This window comes from Macaca fascicularis, chromosome 11, assembly GCF_037993035.2.
Source record: "Macaca fascicularis isolate 582-1 chromosome 11, T2T-MFA8v1.1".
Lineage (NCBI taxonomy): Eukaryota > Metazoa > Chordata > Mammalia > Primates > Cercopithecidae > Macaca > Macaca fascicularis.
This window is the reverse complement of record NC_088385.1, coordinates 85,020,369-85,042,113: the sequence shown is the minus strand read 5'-3', so window position 1 is coordinate 85,042,113 and position 21,745 is coordinate 85,020,369. Positions and strand designations below refer to the sequence as shown.

At 35.0% G+C, this 21,745-nt stretch overlaps 1 protein-coding gene across 16 annotated transcripts in view; it reads right to left on the bottom strand.

Annotated features, from left to right (window-relative positions):
- Nucleotides 1-3,187: 3,187 nt before the first annotated feature.
- Nucleotides 3,188-21,745, bottom strand: part of NAV3 (neuron navigator 3) — a 381,439-nt gene continuing 362,881 nt past the window's right edge. For all 16 annotated transcript variants that reach the window (XM_065524605.1, XM_005571609.4, XM_065524606.2 and 13 more), the window contains 6 exons: nt 19,177-19,331; nt 17,889-17,960; nt 17,060-17,256; nt 16,010-16,128; nt 11,075-11,278; nt 3,188-5,807 (listed from right to left, as the gene is read on the bottom strand). In XM_065524605.1, the coding sequence (XP_065380677.1) occupies nt 5,688-5,807; nt 11,075-11,278; nt 16,010-16,128; nt 17,060-17,256; nt 17,889-17,960; nt 19,177-19,331 (867 nt within the window). In that variant the 3' untranslated portion in view covers nt 3,188-5,687. The remainder of the gene's footprint in view (nt 5,808-11,074; nt 11,279-16,009; nt 16,129-17,059; nt 17,257-17,888; nt 17,961-19,176; nt 19,332-21,745) is intronic.

The window sequence follows — 21,745 nt, the reverse complement described above, 5'->3', positions numbered from 1 at the left end:
AATCAGATGAATTAATTTTAATATTATAGTTAATATAGCCTAATATATTGGAAATATTACTATTCTTACATGTAGTCAGTGTAAAAAGTATTCACTCTGTTATCAACTTCAACTCTACCATACCATTCTGGAATATAAAGGACAAGTGTTAAAAATTTAAATGATGGGGAAAGGTTTATTTAATATTAGTAATTTTTTTTGTTTTACAATTTCATGGAAAAAATAAAGAACTTGAGGACTTTCATTTTTTCCCTAAATAAGATTCTAGTTTAGAATGTGCTCTGTTTAATTTCTATGAGTATGTTTTCTTTTTTTTTTTTTTTTTGAGACGGAGTCTCGCTCTGTCGCCCAGGCTGGAGTGCAGTGGCCGGATCTCAGCTCACTGCAAGCTCCGCCTCCCGGGTTCGGGCCATTCTCCTGTCTCAGCCTCCTGAGTAGCTGGGACTACAGGCGCCCGCCACCTCGCCCGGCTAGTTTTTTGTATTTTTTTAGTAGAGACGGGGTTTCACCGTGTTAGCCAGGATGGTCTCGATCTCCTGACCTAGTGATCCGCCCATCTCGGCCTCCCAAAGTGCTGGGATTACAGGCTTGAGCCACCGCGCCCGGCGAGTATGTTTTCTTATTGATGAGTTCCTGGGTAATTGAGAGACATTGTATACTTTATGTAGAGAAGAGATCTTCTTAATGATTACTTATCCAAATCATATTCACTGAATTAAAAATAATAGTGAATTCACTAATGCAATATTTTACCTATGAATTGGTGTCCATCCCAAAAACAGAAAACAAAATAAAAACATAATTGAAACTTTTTTTGTTTGTTTGAGACGGAGTCTCGCTCTGTCGCCTAGGCTGGAGTGCAGTGGCCTGATCTCGGCTCACTGCAAGCTCCACCTCCCAGGTTCGAGTGATTCTCCTGCCTCAGCCTCCCAAGTAGCTGGGATTACAGGCGCATGCCACCACGCCCGGCTAATTGCTAATTTTTGTACTTTTAGTAGAGATAGGTTTCACCATGTTGGTCAGGATGGTCTCGAACTCCTGACCTCATGATCCACTCACCTTGGTCTCCCAAAGTACTGAGATTACAGATGTGAGCCACCGCACCCAGCCTGAAGCTTGCTTTTAAACATCACTGATGAAAGACATAGAACTAGATATTTTTTAAGTGGCCTATTGTTTATAAAAATAACATTTTTCTTTTTTTAATGTGAAAATCCAAAGCCTGAAATATAGTACTTGAATTTCTCCAAATGTAAACAAAATTCACTGGTATCATTGATTCTATCAGCATCTGAAAATATATCCTGTACAACTATTCAGTGGACTATTCACTGGGCTTTTTACAGTTAACTTCATAGTAGAGAACTTAGGTATTCATCAAAGGAAGAAGTGAGGGGAATAAAGACTCAATTTTACTTTTTTTTTTTTTTTTTTGAGACAGAGTCTCTCTCTGTTGCCAGGTTGGAGTACAGTGCGTGGTCTTGGCTCACTGCAACCCCTCTGCCTCCTAGGTTCAAACAATTCTCCTGCCTCAGCCTCCCAAGTAGCTGGGATTACAGGCATGCGCCACCACGCCTGGCTAATTTTTGTATTTTTAATACAGATGGGGTTTCACCATGTTGGCCAGGCTGGTCTTGAACTCCTGACCTTGTGATCCACTCGCCTCGGCCTCCCAAAGTGTTGGGATTACAGACATGAGCCACTGCACCCGGCCAATTTTATTCAATTGTTAAATCCTTTAGGACCATAGCCTGTGTCTCAATGGCTCTGATTCCTAAGAAAATTGCCTGGCACATATTAGGTATAATAACAGTTAACACTTATGTAACATGTAAGCCAGGACAGAATATTTTCTGAGTATTTTACATATTTTAAAATATTCATTATTCAAAACAATCTTATGAGTAGATACTATAATAATCTCATTTTATGGATGAGTAAATTGAATCCTGAGAATATTATATTACTGATATTATTCATTTATTTTAATGGCAGTGTTAATATAGAAGCTAACATTTATTGAAAGTTTCTTGAGTGATAGCTATTATTATGATTACAGATCTAAACTCAATCCTCTCCATAGCCCTATGAATAAGTACTATTTCTATGCCCATTTTATAAATCAGGAAGTTAAGTTAAAATATATATTCTTTCAAAACCTTAAAATATATTTATTTACACCTTATTCTCAAGAATGTTTGAAAATAAAATAATAAATATTTATTATTATTTTGTTAATTGTTGTTAAAGCAGTTATAATTTATGGAGGGCTAGGCACCATTCAAGGAATTTGCATGTAATAACCCATTTGATCTTCAGAGTAATCTGTGAGAGGTGGATACTATTATTATCATCACTTTATGGGTGAGGAAAATGAGGCGCACAGAGTTTGAGTAAATTGGTCAAGGTCACGCAAAGAATGACAATGTTGGGATTTATACTTAGGCAGCCTGAAATTGCATTTAGCAGAACTGCATTGAAGTTTTGGCTAAATTCAATGTTTGTCTGAGTAAGATGAATTGTGGAAATTTCCTTATCTCCCAAGTGAGTGAAGGAACAAATGCACTGATTATAATCCATTATGGATGATTGGTCTATTTTAACTAATACCTTTCTTTTTTGCTCTATAACTATTCTAATTCAGAAGTTTTCCTACTTTTAGAATTAAAATCCTACTTATACCATCACAAATATACATTCCAATTACTGAGGTTAAAGTGATTTCCAAGATACTTAAAAAGAAATTACAATTTTAAAACGTTTTCTTTCTATAATCTTCTCTATTAAAATAAACAAACTAACACCCAAATAATTAGTTTGCTTTAAAATAATCTTTAGAGCTAAAAGTTCAAAAGAGGATTTAATGGAATAAAAACAAAGAAACATTTATTGAGTTAATTTAACTCAGTGAATCTCAACATTTTATTTTATATTGTTATTTTGTCATCGGGTATTTAGGAAAACTATTCAGAGTTTTCTAAAATATTCACTGAATAACTATCATCGAAAAAGATAAACTGATTACCTTTATTTACTTGAAAGCTGAAGCCCTTTTTATGTTTATACAATGGAAATTTGCATATAGTCCTATTGACGGCATATTAATAGTGCAAGCAACATTTTAAAGCTTGACACTTCTTGATGCAAAATTATTCATTTTTTTTCCATACATAGAAACCACACCATGTTGTCAATAAATAATTCCACTTTAATGGCAAAGTAATAATTTAGACAGATACAGGGTGCACATTTGCAAAAAAATATATGCAAGCTGGTTTACAAGCTAGAGGAACAATAAACCAATAGAAAATACATCATCCAGTTAAGTCCATTGACACCAAGTACTTATTGTTGGGGCTTTACAAAGACTACAAAACTTTTCAGATGATTTATTTCACTGTTTCTGCCTATTTACATGATATGTTACATCAAAATGTACAAAATATAAAATGTATACAGACAAATGTTTCACAAACTAGTTTAAGTTGTAAACTAGGTGGACCTACTGGGATGTATTGCAGGAAATTCTGTTTATGCTCATGTTTGGACTGTGTTTCTCAAAATGGCAGGGAAAGATTAGCAATTTTCTTAGATCACATATTATACAAGGGCAACTAGTCACTCATCCAGCTACATATATTGATGTTTCACAACAGATTTGATCCATGTTTGAGGCTTCAAAGTCAGGGTGACAATTCTATGTGCATAAATTCAGTTCGGATTTCCCTTAGGGCAATAGCACCGTGTAAGGACCTGTTGACTTTGTGACACTCTGAAAACTGCACAGACGTTTTGTGGTGGTGGTGGTGTTCTATAGCAACTGACCCATTGGTGGTCACAGAGAGTAGCACCAATTACACATCCTAAAAGTAACACATTTTCACACACTCATAGAAGAAGTCTATACCATGGCCTAGCCCTTGGGTTTCATAAACTTAAAACCTGTCCTTTGTGTGTGGTGGTAACTTCTCCAATGACTGATCAGTTTTCATGCACTCTCTTTAAAGCCTGCCATGATAGATGTACTTTCAGACAGTTTTACTTATCCAAAAATATATTGGCTTCATGTACAGTTTTGAAGCATGCTCACTCTAGCACTGATAGCTCCTGCATAGTCATAACAACTGTAAATACAGGACAAACACACCAGATAATACAGCTTTGAGGGTTTGCATTCTGTATTTGTTTGCAATGTACAGGAAATCTCAGCAAGTGAAACACCTCTTAACACCAACAGGATAAAATACAATTTTGTTTGTGTTTGTTTCGATTTGTGCAAGTTTTAAAAATTATTATTTACAATACCTACCCAGTAGACTGTGCAAATCTAACCTTCTTTTACAGTATAAATGCTTCCTCTTCCACAGTGACCTTACCGCTTCAGCGTTCTTTAATGCTGAATTTCTCATGTACAACAATAGCAATCAAAACAACATGCGTCAGAACTAATTAAAAAAAACAAGAACAATAGGGAAGGAAAGCCGAATAGTTGTGCTCATGCTGCATCTAGTGCTTCCAGCCCTGCTGGATAATAGTTCAAAATCTCCTGCCTTCTGAAACTCTTTCACTTAGAACTGGATGGAATTTCGCCACATGTCTTAGGTTTTAAGTGACGGTCAAAGAGCATTTCTGGGTTATTTTAATATTTTGGAGGATAGGCAAAGCGATCTATTCACAAGGCTAAAAATACTGATCTTTCTCCTATCCATTTCTTCAAAAAAAAAAAAAAAGAGAGAGAAAGATATATAGAGATGAGGCTACTGTGTTAACTGGTGTTGCTTGGTTGTAAATGAAAAGACAGTGGAAATTACTAATGGTTTAGGATTTAAACCAACTGTTAAACTGTCATAGAAATCTGTTTTAAGGCAGTGAGACAGCACCATAGGAAATTTTCCTTCTTTCACTGAAAAGGCTCAAACAAATAAAGCCCTAAAAAAGCCTTTTATCAGTGTTGACTAATAATTGGTATAAAACTCTTGTTAAGGGAGTGGGAAGGTGGTTTAAAAAGACCACTGTGGTAAAAACAACCTTATAAAACCAGTGACTCATTACTAAAAAGTTGGTGGAGCACATCATGAGAACGTGGCAGTTAGAATTAAATTGGCACTTCTCCAGTTTGCCACAGTAGTGTTTTTCTGGTGGTTGCACAATTCCATTTGTGCTTATGGAGGACTGGCCTCTTGGATTTGTTCTGGAATGGGGTGAGCGCACAACACAAACACTACTGAAGCCCTGTGACCAGCACCGTGTGGCACAAAGGAGGTTGGACGGATCAGAAAGATGGACCCTGCCTGGGGAGAACAGCCCCTCAGAGGAAACAAAAGGAAGGGACAAAAAATGGTCTGCATTGTAAACTTTTAAAGAGGAAACAAAGAAAGTCCAGTTTGGCTATCCCATGTGCAATCTATTCAGTTGCCCTGTCATTAGGGTCCTTTCCAGTTGAGGAATGGAGCCTTCTATTACTCCACAGATATAAAAAATGCTTAGAAATAAACTAAAGTTAAGCTTCCATTGCAATTTAGCATCTTGGCGGTTCAGACTTAGTTCTGCTGCCTCCTTGGAGACCACAACTCTGGGTCAGGGACCTTGACAGGGTGCTTTTATACTGGCAGTGGTTTAGTGAAAATACCTTTCTTTTGAAACATTTTTTTAAAAGCAGAATCTTTTCCCCTAACTTTTTTCACCCTCTAGAGAGTAGATTCAAGAGACGAATCCAAAATGTCTTCATGGTGGCTGGTGCTTTCGCTGTCGCAGCTTTGTGTGCTCGAGTAATTGGCTGCTTCTTGGAGTTTCATTAGCATATTCATCTGAAGAAAGAAAAAAAGACATCGATATAGGCAATGATGCATTGAGTAAGCCAGCCCATAAAAAACAAGGCCCTGAGCCACACCGAAGAGCTGTCTTATGCCATCCAAGTGACACAGGAAAATAATTTTAGATTTTTTACTCATTGCCCCTGGCTCCTACGCTGTTTCTCCCAAACATGACTACAACACCAAACCATAAGGACAAAATAGGGCCTCTAGATAACTCTTTTATTTGGGGTTGTGAATGAATACTGCTCCAGCAGGGAAACTGGAAAGGAAACTGTATCACAGCTGGACATCTGGGTTCGTTGCTGGAAAGTACGCCAAGCTTCCCAGTTTTTTGGCTGGGAGAAGCAGAAAGCATTGAATGGCAACTGAAAGTCGTGAATGTTCATACACACACAGACGCACACAGAGGCACACACGCACCATCCCTTGAGAGAAGGAGGGGATGGAGAGGAATGAAGCCAGCTGCTGCACACAAGCACACCATCTGCTGTTTAGGAGCTGACCTCGGGAGGAGGTGACTGAATGAAGCGGACCATGAGTGTTTGAAGAGGGAGAAGGAAAGAATTACTGTCAAGTTTGTGTTGTTGAATTTCTGGCTAAAATATGATTGATATATCACTGAAAACAAAAACCATCATCTGGAACAATAGCGGCTGTCTCAAGTTTCCCAGCCTTATAGGAGAATGGTAATGTTTGTTCTAGTAAAAGGGACATATGCATGAAAGCACCTGGGGAGAAAGACAGCTAGCATTTCCATCTATTATAAAATAAAGAGCAGTCACCTTGCTTGAATTTTGATAGATCTGGAGCGCCACTGTTAGACATGGACTTTTTTTTTTTTTTTTTTTTTTTTGAAAAAAGACTGTTTAAAGGCAAATTGTGAATAAATGGTTCAATGATTTTAGAAAGCACAGAAAAATTGGCACATGTCTTTATGACGGTAATGGACTTGTTTTCTTATCAAGGGTTTTGATAAATTGTAACAATTTTTATATTACCTAATGCATACTAATTTTATTATTCTATAATCAAAAGGGTTTTTTTTTTTTTTTTTCCAACTTACAGAAATAGAAAGGAGAAATCTAAAAAACGATTCCTTGGTCACACGTTAAGCTATGCATGTTTGTGTGCTCAGTATAAAATGTGTGCTTGATAAATGCTTGTGAAATAAATGATAAACTGGTAATCACCAATTTCAGCAATAATTCCTTTCTGACAAAGAGACTACAGTTATAGCATAGTTTGAAGTCATTTTAATAGTCCTCAGGACAATATGTTTTAACATAATTTTCAATCTAACTCTCTTAATTTATTAAGTAAGCTACATAAGGTTATGAAATAAAAGTAGTTGGTGATAACTTTTTAAACCCAGTAAGCCAAAAAGTCAAAGGTCTCCTTCAGCATAGTTTCTCTCCTACTCTCCTCTCTCTCTCTCTCTCACCCACACTCCCACCTTCCTACCTTCATGTCCATTCATATTCCTTCTCCCATTTATTTTATCAATCTGTCACTCATTAGCAGCTGCCTGTATGTTCAAGCATTTGGGTGAAACTGATCCGTAAAATAAAACTGAATTTTGAGCACTCTAGTAATTTAGTAAGAGTAGAAATGATAAATGATATCTTTTTTAAAAGATACAATTGTATCTTAGGCACAAAAGTTTGAAATCACTTGAATGCTGGATGTTGTAAAAGTTTCATTGTGTAATAATATTGTCATTAAAGTCTTAATTTTTAAAATGGTGCCATATAGTAAATATGTTCCATTATAATACATTCCACATCTCAGATTCATAATAAATGTATACAGTGGGATTTACTTTGCCTTTGCCTAGTATTATTTTGTGCATTCAAATCAAGGGAGATTACAAGAGAAGATTATGTATGATTTAGTCGTTATTGTGATACATCACAATTCTCCAAAAAGTATTAATATTTTTCCTCTCTTCTTCCCCACTTCTTCCCCACACTCACTGCGATGGTTTGCATGTGATATGACCCTTCCAAAACTCTTGTGGAAATTTTATCCCCGTGGTGGCAGTGTTGGGATGTGAGTCCTAGTAGGAGGTGTTGAATCACGGGGATGGATTCCTCATGAACAGATTAATGGCATTCTGATTAGGGGTCAGTGTGTTCTCACTCTGGAGGGAATGGATTAGTTCCTGTGCGAGAGCAGGTTATTAAAGAGTCTGGCTTCTTCTCTCACCATGTGGCCTCTCTGCACACTCCCACTCCTCTTCCACTTCCCACCATAAGTTCATGAAGCATGAGGCCCTCACCAGATGCAGCTGCCCAATCCTAGACTTTCCAGCCACCAGAACGATGAGCCAAATGAATCTCTCCTCTTTACAAATTGCCCAGCCTCAAATAGTCTGTTATAGCAACACTAAATGGAATAGGACATCTATAGTCATAAATTTAGTGTTTATCATTTCTAACACCTTGATCAAGTCCTTATCATCACTGTTACTTACAAATCTGCTAAGCTTCCAGATTCCATCCTATCTCCTTCAATCTGCCCTCTCTCTACTCTTACTAAAGTGATCTTTAGAAACTGCAGATCTAACTAGGTAAATCATGGCTCAGACACCTTTGATGGTTCTCCACTGTCTCTGTGATAAAGTTTTAACTTCCTGCAGTGATAAACAAGGCTTAGCATGATCTAGCAACTGTATACTTCTATAGTTTTAATTCCTACTGCCAACCGGTGTGTAGTTCCCTAAACTCATCATTTCTATTGTACTGTCATCTAACGTTTCACATTCTATTTCTTTAATTTTGGTTGTTTTCCTCCAACCATATGGTGAACTCCTATTAATCATTCAAGGTCCAGCTCAAGCATCTCCTCTGTAAAGCTTTATTCTAACTGCTTCCTCTATGAACTCACAATTTTACCTAATATGTGCCTCTATTATGTCACTGCAGTTTATATAGTTAGCAGTGTCTCTTCGCTACCTGATATTAAGCTTCTTGAGATCAGAAATGATACTGTAGTTATCTCCTGATCACAAGGTCTTAGCATTAAATACTTATTAACATTCACTTTGTCGTTAATGGTGAATACACACTGTATTTTTTAAATAATGTGAGATATACCAAAAACTTGCATCCTTGTTCAGATTCAAAAAGTCTCTCTCCTATCTTCTCCAGTTTCTTTGCTATACTCATTGCTATGGGGATTTCTGACACTAAATAGTGGATGTTTTCTAGGATTTCTGATTTAGAATGGACTGAAAATATATGTTGGCTTCATGCTAGTAATTACAGAAATATATAGAAATAAAAACAGATAGATCATCACCAGCCTGACCAACATAGAGACATAGAGAAACCCCGTCTCTATTAAAAATACAAAATCAGTCAGGCATGGTGGTGCATGCCTGTAATCCCAGCTACTCTGGAGGCTGAGGCAGGAGAATTGCTTGAACCCGGGAGGTGGAGGTTGCGGTGTGCCGAGATAGTGTCATTGTCCTCCAGCCTGGGCAATGAGAATGAAACTCCGTGTCAAAAAAAAAAAAAAAGCAAGGAAGCAAGCAAGAAAGCAATCAAGAAAAATAGATTGAAATATTTATTTTTTAAAACCAGAGAAAGCCTGCCAAATATTTAGTTTTAGATGGTGTCTTTTACCATTTAGCATGCAAGACCTCACAACTCCCTGTTTCTTAAGATGTTTAATAGAGCAGCAGGTTAGGAACGAGGAATTTTTTTACCCCAATTCTCATGCCAGAATGGGAAACCCTGAATTTGTTTCCTGTCCTAGAAGACAAGTGCATTCAGAGCCAGGAAAAAAAGTGCTTTATGGGGTGAGCTGACCTGGACTATTAGAACCGGGAAAGTTGAGGGCATTTCCTAAGGGTTTCATACTCTACAGACTAAAACTGAGAACAAATCTTACAAACACCTCTCCTTATAAAACAGACACGTTATATAAAAACTGCAGAGGTAGGACTGGAATTTTTGAGGAATTCAGATTAAATAATCCATACTCATATTCTAAAGCTTATGTTTACTCTATTAATCATTCTATCAGCAATGATTTAGTGTATGCTCACAATTATGCTGGATCCAAACCAATTTCATCACCACTGTTGATTCCTAACTACGAATCATCTAAAAGGTCAGGTACCATGTAATAAAAATACAAGTCTGGGCTCTTAAGGAATATATCACCTAGATCAGAAATCAGCAGGAAATTCCTGGAATCTAAGTAGGTCTATGTATATACTTCAGTGATTTTATGAAACTCTTAAAATTGTATGCCACATTTTCAGTGTGTATGCATTTTGCTGGGGAGAGGATCTTGAAAGTTTATCAGATTTTCAACAAGAAAATCCCAAAATGTTCAGCTGAGATGATGATGATGACGTGTGTGTGTCAGGGTTGTTGGTGTAAGAGTATTCCCTAAAATATCAAGTAATTTTATGTCCTCAGGTATAGTCATAGGTTATGATTTTTGATTATTTATGTTTTGTGCTTGTTTGAGTTAAGAAACATAATGAATTTTATTTCAGTATCTTTTCTTTCTGTATTAGTTGTAAAAGTCCAATAAGCTGTTTAGTCATAGAATGGTGAGAACACTTCACGTTTGATACCAAATATTGAAAGTAATCTGTAAAAATAAAAAATAGATACATAAAAAGCATTTTTTCCTAATAATACTACATACTTAATATTTTCAGAATATTCATACTTTGGAGTTTTACAGACTTTTACTTCAATTATTCCACTATTTTAAAAAGTAAATAAAACATAACTTCCATTTGACTTCCAAGTTGGTTTATCCTTCGCTACAGTAGGCAACAGAAGACCCACTCTATAAAATCAGTCAGGTTAGTTGATATAGCAAAATATTTTTTAGTTCTCCATAAGTACATTATACCATAGTTTTTTGTTTTTCTATAAGAACAAAATTGAGTTTTCTCTTAAATGCCTATTGAATTGAGTCATAATATAGAAAATTATATTTAAATAAATATATATTAAATTAAAAAATTATATACACAATTTAATGGATAATAAGAAAAATTATAGTCTAGGAGTTCATTCTGGTTATAATGTTTCTTGTTTCTTTTTTAAGCATACAAGCTTGGTTTTCACTTTAAGATTTTCATCCATGGAAAGCAGACCAAAGATAACAGGGTTAAAACTGTTCCAAATATTGCCTAGGATAACAAATGTCTTTGCTAGAAATGACTAAGTATTAATGACTATACACCGCAGTCAAGATTACATAGGAAAAAACGAACATCTGATTCTTACCAGGGGATCTCCTTCTGTGTCAGTTTGAGGAATGTGCTTTGAGGTTGTGGCTTCCTTAGTGGATGTGCAGCCTTCATATCCAACGTCTTCTGGTCGCAGCTGAAGTAAGGCTGGGCTCTCCTGAGGCAGAGATGCTGAGCTCCATGGATATGTGTCAAGCACCCACTTTGAAGGATCTTCCCATGGTGTGCGTTTCCCATACATCTAAAAGTTGACCACGTGTTTAGCATATATAAAACACATCTCTATTCAGTAAAAAAGGGGACTACTAGTTGGATGTGATTTTTTGACATATTGAGTTCTTAAGGGACTTTCAAGAGAATTAAGTATTTGCATACAATTTTCCAGATTTAAAACATGTAACTGTCTACACAGCTCACTTTAACTTGAAGGCTAGACAAAACAAAGCTGAATATTTGGAATAGATGTCAGCTTTTGGGAAAGAATATACGGGAGGTTTATTATAAATAAACATAGAAATGACTGCCCACATTTACTTTTACTAGTAATTTGACAAACCAAGAGAAAACTAAAGGTTGAAAAATAAAAGCTTCAATTATGGAAGATTTTAAAAAATATGCTTGACATTAAGTAGAGGTGTCTACTAAAGTGTACCTTGGAAAGATGGAAATAAAAGAAAAGGAACTTCTTTTTTTCTGCCTAATTCACTCTACTCAAACTTTCTTTTAGAGTAAAAATACTTTCTCTGATAACAATTTTCCCATGATCAACTTGCTCTTTAATCCCATTGCTTTCTGTAAAAACTCTTTTTAGATGTTTGTGTTTCAGGCTACTAGTACAAGAGGATAAAAAATAGGAAACTGAGTTATCAGGTTTGCAAGAACCCTTATTGTGCAATTTGCCCAATAAGGAAGAGCTGATATAGCCTGGGTAAAGTACTGGCAGTGGAACAGAAGAATTAGATAAATCCAAGGGATGTTAAACATTTTTAAGCTGGAAGCAAAGCTGAATCCAAACTAGAAAGGGCACCCTGAAGAGAAGAAATGAGACATTGTTTTTTTTTTTTTAAAAAGTATAATATTACCAGGGCACAGAAAAAAGTGAAAATTAAGAGAAGGGGGCAGTAACATAGGGACACTTGTTCTTAAATTACTTTCCCTCCCCATTTGACTTGCTGGACAATCCTGGTTAGCAGGTGCATATTTGGTCTCAGGTGACATACTTTGGTTTGTTGTTAGATGGTTGTTTTGTATAGTTTGTTTTGGTTCAGTAAAGACAAAAGGGAAAATGGTGGACATTAACATCATAAAAACTTCATGGACCGCCTTGGAGTTTTCTTTTGAGTTTCTTCTGGAGAAGTTGGACTTACCCAAAATAAAAGGGAGTCTAGGTACTGATATCTGTGCATTTCCTTAGGAGATGATAACATAGGTAACAATCATTATACCTTTATACTTTTTTTTTTTTTTTTTTTTTTGAGACCCAGTCTTTCTCTGTCACCCAGACTGGAGTCCAGTGGCGTGATTTCGGCTCACTGCAAGCTCCGCCTCCCAGGTTCACGCCATTCTCTTGCCTCAGCCTCCCGAGTAGCTGGAATTACAGGTGCCCACACCATGCCCAGCTAATTTTTTGTATTTTTAGTAGAGACGGGGTTTCACCGTGTCAGCCAGAATGGTCTCGATCTCCTGACCTCGTGATCCGCCTGCCTCGGCTTCCCAAAGTACTGGGACTAAAGGTGGGAGCCACGGTGCCCGGCCACTTTTTTCTTTCTTTCTTTCTTTCTTTTCTTTTTTAATAGTTATCTTGTTTTAGAGCAAAAATTTCCTCTCAGTTATAAACTTACTTTATAGATGTAACGTATAGCATGCTACACAACTTAAACCAATTGAAGAAAAACGTGTATAATTCTTGGAAAGCTTAATTATGTTTATTTGTTTGTTTTAATGTCAGTCTAGAATCAATCAATTCTAGGTTTTCAAAGAACCAGCCAGGACAGCAAAATTGGAAGAGACCAATGAAAAGCTAAATGGGACAAACACTGTATTTCCGAGTGAAATACATATTGTAGAAAAATAATTGAATAAAGAGAAATCTAAATATTCAGAATGAGATGAATTGATAGCTTTTTTTTTTTTTTTTTTTTTTTTTTTTGAGATGGAGTCTTGCTCTGTCACCCAGGCTGGAGTGCAGTGGCCGGATCTCAGCTCACTGCAAGCTCCGCCTCCCGGGTTCACGCCATTCTCCTGCCTCAGCCTACCGAGTAGCTAGGACTACAGGCGTCCGCCACCACGCCCGGCTAGTTTTTTGTATTTTTTTTTAGTAGAGACGGGGTTTCACTGTGTTAGCCAGGATGGACTCGATCTCCTGACCTCGTGATCCGCCCGTCTCGGCCTCCCAAAGTGCTGGGATTACAGGCTTGAGCCACCGCGCCCGGCCAGAATTGATAGCTTTTTAAGAAAGAATCACCAGAATAAAAATCAGAATCCACTGTGTCACCAACATCTTTTCCAACTAGAACATCTGGCAGAGTGCATTCCCCATAAGATTTTTCACCAAAAATAATCAGCCTTCATCTGAAGAGATTTTCTAAACTTTGAGTGTCATTTTTGCTACCAGGCTTTGTTTCTCCACTTCTCTCTCCAATCCAAGATTCTTTGTTGCCAGTACATCCAAGGGAATGGATCATGACAGATATGATTCCTTTGCTTCTGGCTCCCCTAGAAATATTTTCAGCTGATAGACTTTTCTGGCCTAGCACAGTCTTCAATAGCAATGAAAACTGTCTACCCACCAAAGGATTTTCCAATTTTTCCCTTCCCATGTGCTGGATTCCCCTCCTTCAATAAGCCCTATATCACGGTTGATTCATCTTTCACACTAACCTACTACTAAACATCCTGAACCTTAGCAAGAAATGAGACATTTTTATCTCTCTTCAAAAATAATTTTGAAATATCTCTCAGTTTTAGTTTGAGAAACTAATCCTTCAGTGATTATACTTTTGCCCAAATGGAAACTTTATAGAATTATAATTCTCCAAATAATGTTCTATAAATAATATTTATTTAAATATGAAAAAAAGAACCCATGCGCCTTTTGAAATAAGATCTAAGAATGCTAAGCATTTTAGATATTATCATTTCAGGGTTTTTACAAAGATTCCTTTGCTTTCTATCTATTAGTAAGCAAATATTAAATGGGGAGACATTTATTTATAAATACTTAGATAATGGTTTATTAAAACCAAAACCATAGCTAGAGAACAAATAATGTATCTAAATATTAACTTTAAAATTATGAGTTCTAAAATTTTCATAAAATGATTTTTTTTTTGTACAAATAATCAACTTTGAAAGAGTCAACTTACATCCTAGGTAGTATAATAGTTTTAGAAGAATTCTGAAACACAATATATTATACTTGAAAAATAAAAACATTTGTATAAGCTTTTATTTTGTTTGAGGCACTTGCTTGGGATAGATTGGCTCATACCCTTGAAAGTGTTAGATTTGATTATTTAAATCTAGAGTAGAACCAATCAATAGCATTATTTAGGATCTTAGCTTTGTCTCTGAGGCTTCAGAGTATCCTCATAAAATTCATCATGTTCACCAGAGCTATCATTTTAGTTCTGAATACTGCCATGCCATTCTACTAGATGAAGAGAGCATGACAGTAAAAGGGAGTAAAAGAGGCAAAATAGATGGACAATTTTTTAGATAGTAAAATAAAGACAACACAGTATTATAGATGATAGAATGTAGAAAACATAAACTGTATCTTAATTCTAGTAGTAGTTGTAAAAACCAGAAATAGAGATGTCTTGGCTGAGTTATTGAAAAGGAGATGAAATTCTTCCTCAATCGAGTGATTATGTAAATAAATTTTAAAGAGTTTTATAATTCTACAATTTCAAATCAAACTTAAGGAAATAGCAATACTTATGGGAAAATGACATGTATTTTGTTGGAGAAACAGGGATTTCTTTTAGTGATACATTTTCATTTTTTAGTTAGGAAAAAACAGAAGGGCCTTGGTTGCAAGGCCTCAAGATATAAGGCACATGAGAGCAAGAGCAAAGAAGCTGTGAAACCAATATGTCATAGATCAAAAGACCAACTGACTCTCTTAGAATTTAGAGTACTCCCTCCAAAATAGTAAAGGACCCTGCAAGTGATATTAAAGGGCTTCCAACAATGAAGCATACTAAAAACAGGAAACTTATAAGCAAAAGCTACTTGTTAAAAAGTGTGTGAATAAAAGGAAAAAACAATTCCAGCCTGAGCAACCTGGTGAGACCATGTCTCTAAAATAATAATAATAACAATAAAAATAACTGAGAGTGGTGGTGTGTGCCTATACTCCCATCTACTTGGAAAGCCTCATCACTTGAGCCTAAAAGTTTGAGACTGCAGTCAGCCATGGTTGTACCACTGCACACCGACCTGAGTGACAGAGTGAGACCCTGTCTCAAAAAAAAAGAAGAAGAAAGAGAAAAAGAGAGAGAGAGAGAGAGAGAGAGAGAGAGAGAGAGAGAGAGAGAGATGGGGGAGGGGGAGAGGGAGGGAGGGAGGAAGGAAGGAAGCAACGAAAGAAGGAAGGAAGGAAGGAAAAGATAAAGGAAATTATGTGATAAGAGTATAAATGGTCAAGGCTCATGTAAACATGACTGTGTCATAAGATGTAGAACTGTGCAATTAATTAGCTATCTAATAAAAACAATCAGTAAACATCCATGACAACCATTTGGACTTAAATGTGTAGTTGTTGTAATAACTGTGCCTTTTCTTTCTCTTACAAATTTGTTCCCAGAACAGGCAAAATATTACAAACTATTTGCTCTTGAAAACTTTATTGCTCTATTTATATAGTTCATGCCTTTAGCTTTCTGCATAAATACCCAGATTTTCTTTTGCTTTTAAAATAATTTTTTTGCTTTTTTTTAAAAATAGTAATGAAAATTGAGTACTATACCTGAAGACCCTCTCTCACTGCCTCCAGAATATAAGGTACTAAAGAATAGTTCCAGAGATCCATGAACCACACTCTAGAACCTTCTACATCCATGGGGCAAGGAAGGAAAAGTCGGGGACCTGAGAAGAAACAAATAACAAAATATTTTAAGAATTATATTTAATAATCTAAACATATATCGAGACACCATTTTGGAATATAATATATTTCTTGCAAAATTCCTAGAAAATTATATTATTGGCCAGCTTGCTTATTATTAAAGCATGTTTACTGAAGACCCAATATCCTAGCCTCTTCTATCTTTTTACAATAAATATTAATCTAGGACACAATATACTAGAGTTAGGAGAAGTCATAAAAATCATAATCCAGTTATCCTGTTTCATTTTACAAGCAAGAAAGCTGTGCTGAAATGAATTGCCAAATATAAAACATGTCATTATTTGCAGCATTGGGAACTGGCATGAGTGTTCTGGTCCCAGTGTAGAATTCTTCTTCCTAAACTGTGTTTACAGTGAGTACATTTTTATGATGCATAACAATGTGAAAGAGACTTCTATACATGTAATTAAAGGAGGAATCCAAATGTAAATATCTTTATGCAAACTAAAAGAGAAATAACTCAGTTGTGTCTTCATGAAAAACACAAAACACCTAAATTATCTACAAAACATCTAAATTATCTCTAACTAAAATCTTTCCTCACAACTTTATTTGACATGAGCTATTTAGCCAAATTTGTTTTTTAGCATAAAACGTATCCTAAATTGATACTCTTCATTTCCAGTGGTTATCTGATTTTTAGATATTTGTCCATAGTGAACTTATTTGATCTCGGTAATATTTTAGTAAAACATAACTGTCAGACAAAGTGGATTTAATTGGAGATACAAAGAAGAAGAAAGTAAACTTTCAGAAGGGAAAAAAATAAATCTTTGGAAGCTTGAAAAAACATTAGATTTGCTTGTTATTTTCTACCATCCAATCTGGCCATCTTTACCAAGCACTGTTAGTTCCTGGAAAATGATATATTATAATTTTGGAACTCACCAATGGTAACGTCAGAAGAACTGTGTGTTTCCAAAAAACTGTTGAGATGATGCCACGTCTTAGGAATCCAATCTATAATTTTGACTAGGTCATTATTGCGAATGTTCCTTTCAATTTCTATCTCTATGAGTTTTCTTCGAAGATATCTGCCTAAAAAGCCTTTCACTGGTTCTGTATGATTTGCACATAATACCCACCTACAAAAAGAAAAAAAATCAGAATTTTTTATATAAATTAAATTTTACATTCACAGTGATTCTTTATCATTATTATTTATTTATTCATAATTACTTTCCAATAGAAAGTAATAATGTTCCCATTTCAATTGGTGGCTATATTTTAATGATCAAAGGTGTTAGGAGGTCTACTAGCATGAGAACTATAATGTAGCTAACTCTACTTTTTGAGCTAAAAAGAAGCTCGTGTGCGTCAGAAGTGAGGGGGAGTCTACATGCTGAACACTCTTCTGTAGGAGAATCACAAATCCTGAAATAGCAACTCTCTTCACATTTCTCACACTTAGAAGGAATATGCTCTACTTTAACCAGGGACACAGTGAACAGAAAAAACATTTACTTTTCTTTCCTTTTGTTTTGTTTCGTTTAAAGAAACACATCTGATTACAGGTTGAAGATCATGAAATGTTCGCTCGAGAAAGAGTGTCAGAAGTGAGAATTATTTTCACACCGCAGGTCATCTCTGGCAAGATTTGTAAAAGTACAAGTGGAAAAACAACCCCCAAAAACAAACAGAAAGAAACAATGCCAACCCCCTCCCCTGCCCACACACCAAAAAACAAAACAAAACAAAACCTTCCACTTAACTTTACCTGAAATTGTGATGCAGCTCTAGATTTGGTGATGAAGAAACTCCCTGATTCATTGTTCCAATAATATATGGACTAGAAAAAAAATAAAAAGAAAATTTTCATTTATTGGAGGTAAAAGTGATTAATTCGTTAAAATTATCTTAGAAAACTACCAGGATAGATATGGATTATTCCATTTCAATATTTGTCTTTTAAAGGGTAATTCTGTAATGGAAAATGACAAAGATTACTGGATTAGAAATTAACACTTGAGTTTCTAATTCCAGCTCTGGCATCAAGGCAAGGCATTTTCTCTCTCTGAGCCTGAGTATATTTGTAATTTACATTATTTGAGTAAAGAGTTTAGTTAGTATAATCATAGGGGTTTTGTCCCAGTCTAACATCTTATAATGCTTATTATAAAGTTCATTCATTTTTACTATTTTAATATTTCAGTTATGTTAAAGATTATTAATACTGTGAGAAAATTTGTATTCTTTCAATCCTTATTTTATGCTGATCTGTTTGTAACTTCAAAAAAATCTCTAGCAGAGATAATTGGAATATTTGCCACTATTAAAACTAATTATTTTATGCTGATATTCTTATATGTCCTTTCTTTAGAGACCATGCCACAATGAATCTTTAGTGTGTTTTAAGATTTTTTAATACCTTACTTTAACCTTTTCTTTTATTGTAAATAGTTAAAATCATACTCATTAACAGAGGGAGCTATATCTGAATGTATTAAGTTTATCTCTATAGAAAGGTTGAATTTAAACTTTGATATGAACTGAGAATGAAACCAGAGCTCTAAAGGCTCCCTTTAGTTTTTAATTTCTATGATTAAAACTATTCCATCATTGATAGTGGTTTCCCAAATGTTCATCATGTCTGCAGAAGCTAACATCATCAAGGAAGTACTGTTTCCATAAAAGTGCCTGGGATATGGTTGTTGAATGAATACATAGATATTCTAAGGAATGCATATGGAGTCTTTAAAACTATGGTATATTATTAAAGAGGGTTTCTCAAATTAATGGCAGCCATTGTAAGTCTAAAAATAATAGCTACTCAGGTAGTTCATATGTTAATTAGCTGGAGTTAATCATTCTACAGTGCACATCTACTTCAGAACATCATGGTTTACACAATCAATATGCACAGTTTTATCTGTCAATTTAAAAAATAAAAATTAAATATTAAGGAAATTTAAAAAATTAAAAAACAAAATGCATACAGGCACAAGAAAGTACATTTGATGATAATTATTTCCTATTTCATTATTCAAAATATTTGATAAGCATACCATTTGTTGTATTTACAATTGAGAAAACCATTGAAGATATCACTCAGAGAGCCCACATGATGAAGATTATCAAGAATTATTACAACTGGGAGCTCCACTCCATTATTATCAGCACTGCACTGTTCAGCCAGGTTAGCTAGATATTGTTGCAATTCCTTTTAAAAAATGAAGAAAACAGATATGTCAATGATAAATTTATACTAATGGCAAGCTGTTAATATTTTAGAAATAGCATGCTTTGTCCTCTATTCAGTTTCTTTCATTAAAGTCATAGATTATTCAACTGAGGTAAAATCTTTCTCTACAAATCAAAAACCATATATTGCTGACAGAATAGTTTTTTAAATAAAAGTGAGAAAAAGGAAAGCAATAGAAGATCCAGTACCAAACACCTGCAGCAAATATAAAATTATAAACAAGAAGGCATATTTCTCAGTGGTTTTCTCCCTGAAAGAAAAGCCAAAATGAGTTCTTAATATGAACTCTTATGATAAACCATACATATTGAGATTTTATTCTGAGTTTTGGTATTCAATGATAAAAGTAAATTTTAGCAACCTTAATATTTCAAGTATGAACTAAATTCAAAATGGCACTTCTGAGGTTCCACTAATATTTTTAGTATGTTAATTCCAATTCATGTAGATGGGGTATATCTAAAAATACAGCCATAGGACCTTGATAAAAGTACACTTATTATTTATTTATAATCTGCATGCAATTGTTGTAATTTTAAACAAAGACAAAATTAGTTATATTTCACCTGGTGAAATATAACATTAGCATTTAGCATCTCTTGAGTTTCTTGGTTCTTTTACAGGTATTATTCCTGTCTAATAGCTTTTAATCTAAATATGATAACCAGTTTGCTGATTGACTGCTCTCACAGATGGGTAGGCCAGGAACATAATTAGGTTTCTTAAAATTATCCTAATCAGTAAGAACATTTCCATAATATTTGCATATTTACAATGACATTTCCAATTTGCAAATCGTGCTCAGGGTTATAAAACAATTCCATGATTCTGGTTTCTGGCAGCCAGGTAAATATGTGAATTGCTCACTCTAGATGCAACCTCTCTCTGTCTGTAACACCACTGCTGAAATAAAAGTAGGAGATAAAACACAGGCCAGGATTTTGAGGCATTTAGTAAGTTTTATTTATGTTGAAATATAAAAATGTATTAAAGAAATAAAGTACTATTTGTTTTCTATTGAGCTAGTAACATAAAATAAATCTTGCCTAAGACAGAGAATGCAGAAAAATATGTTTAAAACTGTTGAATATTCTGGAGAATTCTATTTACTTTAAAAGAAAAAATAAAATTTATGTCAGTAATTTAGCTACATTAAGTCACTCATTCGTTTATAAAATATTCACTGTCTATCTGCTGCATTCATAGCCTTAGACCAAGCCCTGGGTATACAAAAATAGTGAAGTCTGATTCCTGCTATCAATGGACTGTAAGTTGGTTTAACATTTATTATGAACTGCATCAAGTACTTTTCTGGACATGGGGACTACAAAGGGTAATCAGGCTGTTTTCCCTGTAAGCTCTAAGAGTTGTCACATTAGGGACTTGAATTTAAATGATTTCAATATAATATCATAAATATATTAGGAGATAGGAGAACTCAAGGGAAGAGATTTAGCCTAGCTGCTGGGTGTCAAGAATGGTTTTCTGGAGGAGGTAACACTGGAGCCTGAGTGGGGTGGTAGGCACACAGGTAAATGATAATTTACAAAATGCAAGGTAAAACATTCCATGAGAGAAGATAAAGGAGGCATGTGGCCTATAGGAGGGAAAGAGATTAATTCCAACTGGAGCATCCTGCTGGCACCAAGGATTTAGAGATAAAACACAATTTCTGTCTTTCAGGAACTTAGAGTTGATAAGCAGAGAAGCAGGTCAGCAAGTCATTCACAATATAGTGTGCTAAGTGAAATGCACAAAACATTATAGGTAGACTTAATCCAGACTTAAGGTTCACAGAAAAACAGTACAGTGGTTAAAAACGGGGGAAAAATGATTGAAGTCTAAAGAATAAAAAGTGAAACCTGAAAAGTATAAGTGTATGATGTGTTTTGGGAAATAAGTGTTCTGTTGTTACAGAAAAATATAGTACATGCTAGTGGTGATGGCAATAAAAAAGAAAAAAACACTTTGAATCCATGCAGAAGTTGAATTTTATTATATAAACAAGTGTGAAACATTGATATGTTTCTTTGCTTCTTTGTTTTCAGTAGAGGAAAGCAATTTATTTATCCAAGGAAACAGAAATGTGAAAGATAGAAGAATTAATTAGAAATGGAAATAGCATTTAAGAAGCTTATTACCTTCCTGGAATAGAAGGTCAGGCATATACATATATAACTATAATTCACAGTCAAAATAATACATTACTTCAAAAATGTATAGATCAAAGATTTTGTTTGTAGTATGTAAAGATTGCTTGTAGTGTCTGGAAAAGGCATTGTGGGAGCACTATTATTTGCTATTATTCCCTTATTTTTAAGATTGGGTAATATCTTGATGCTTAAACATGAGAGAAGAGCTTTCCAAATACA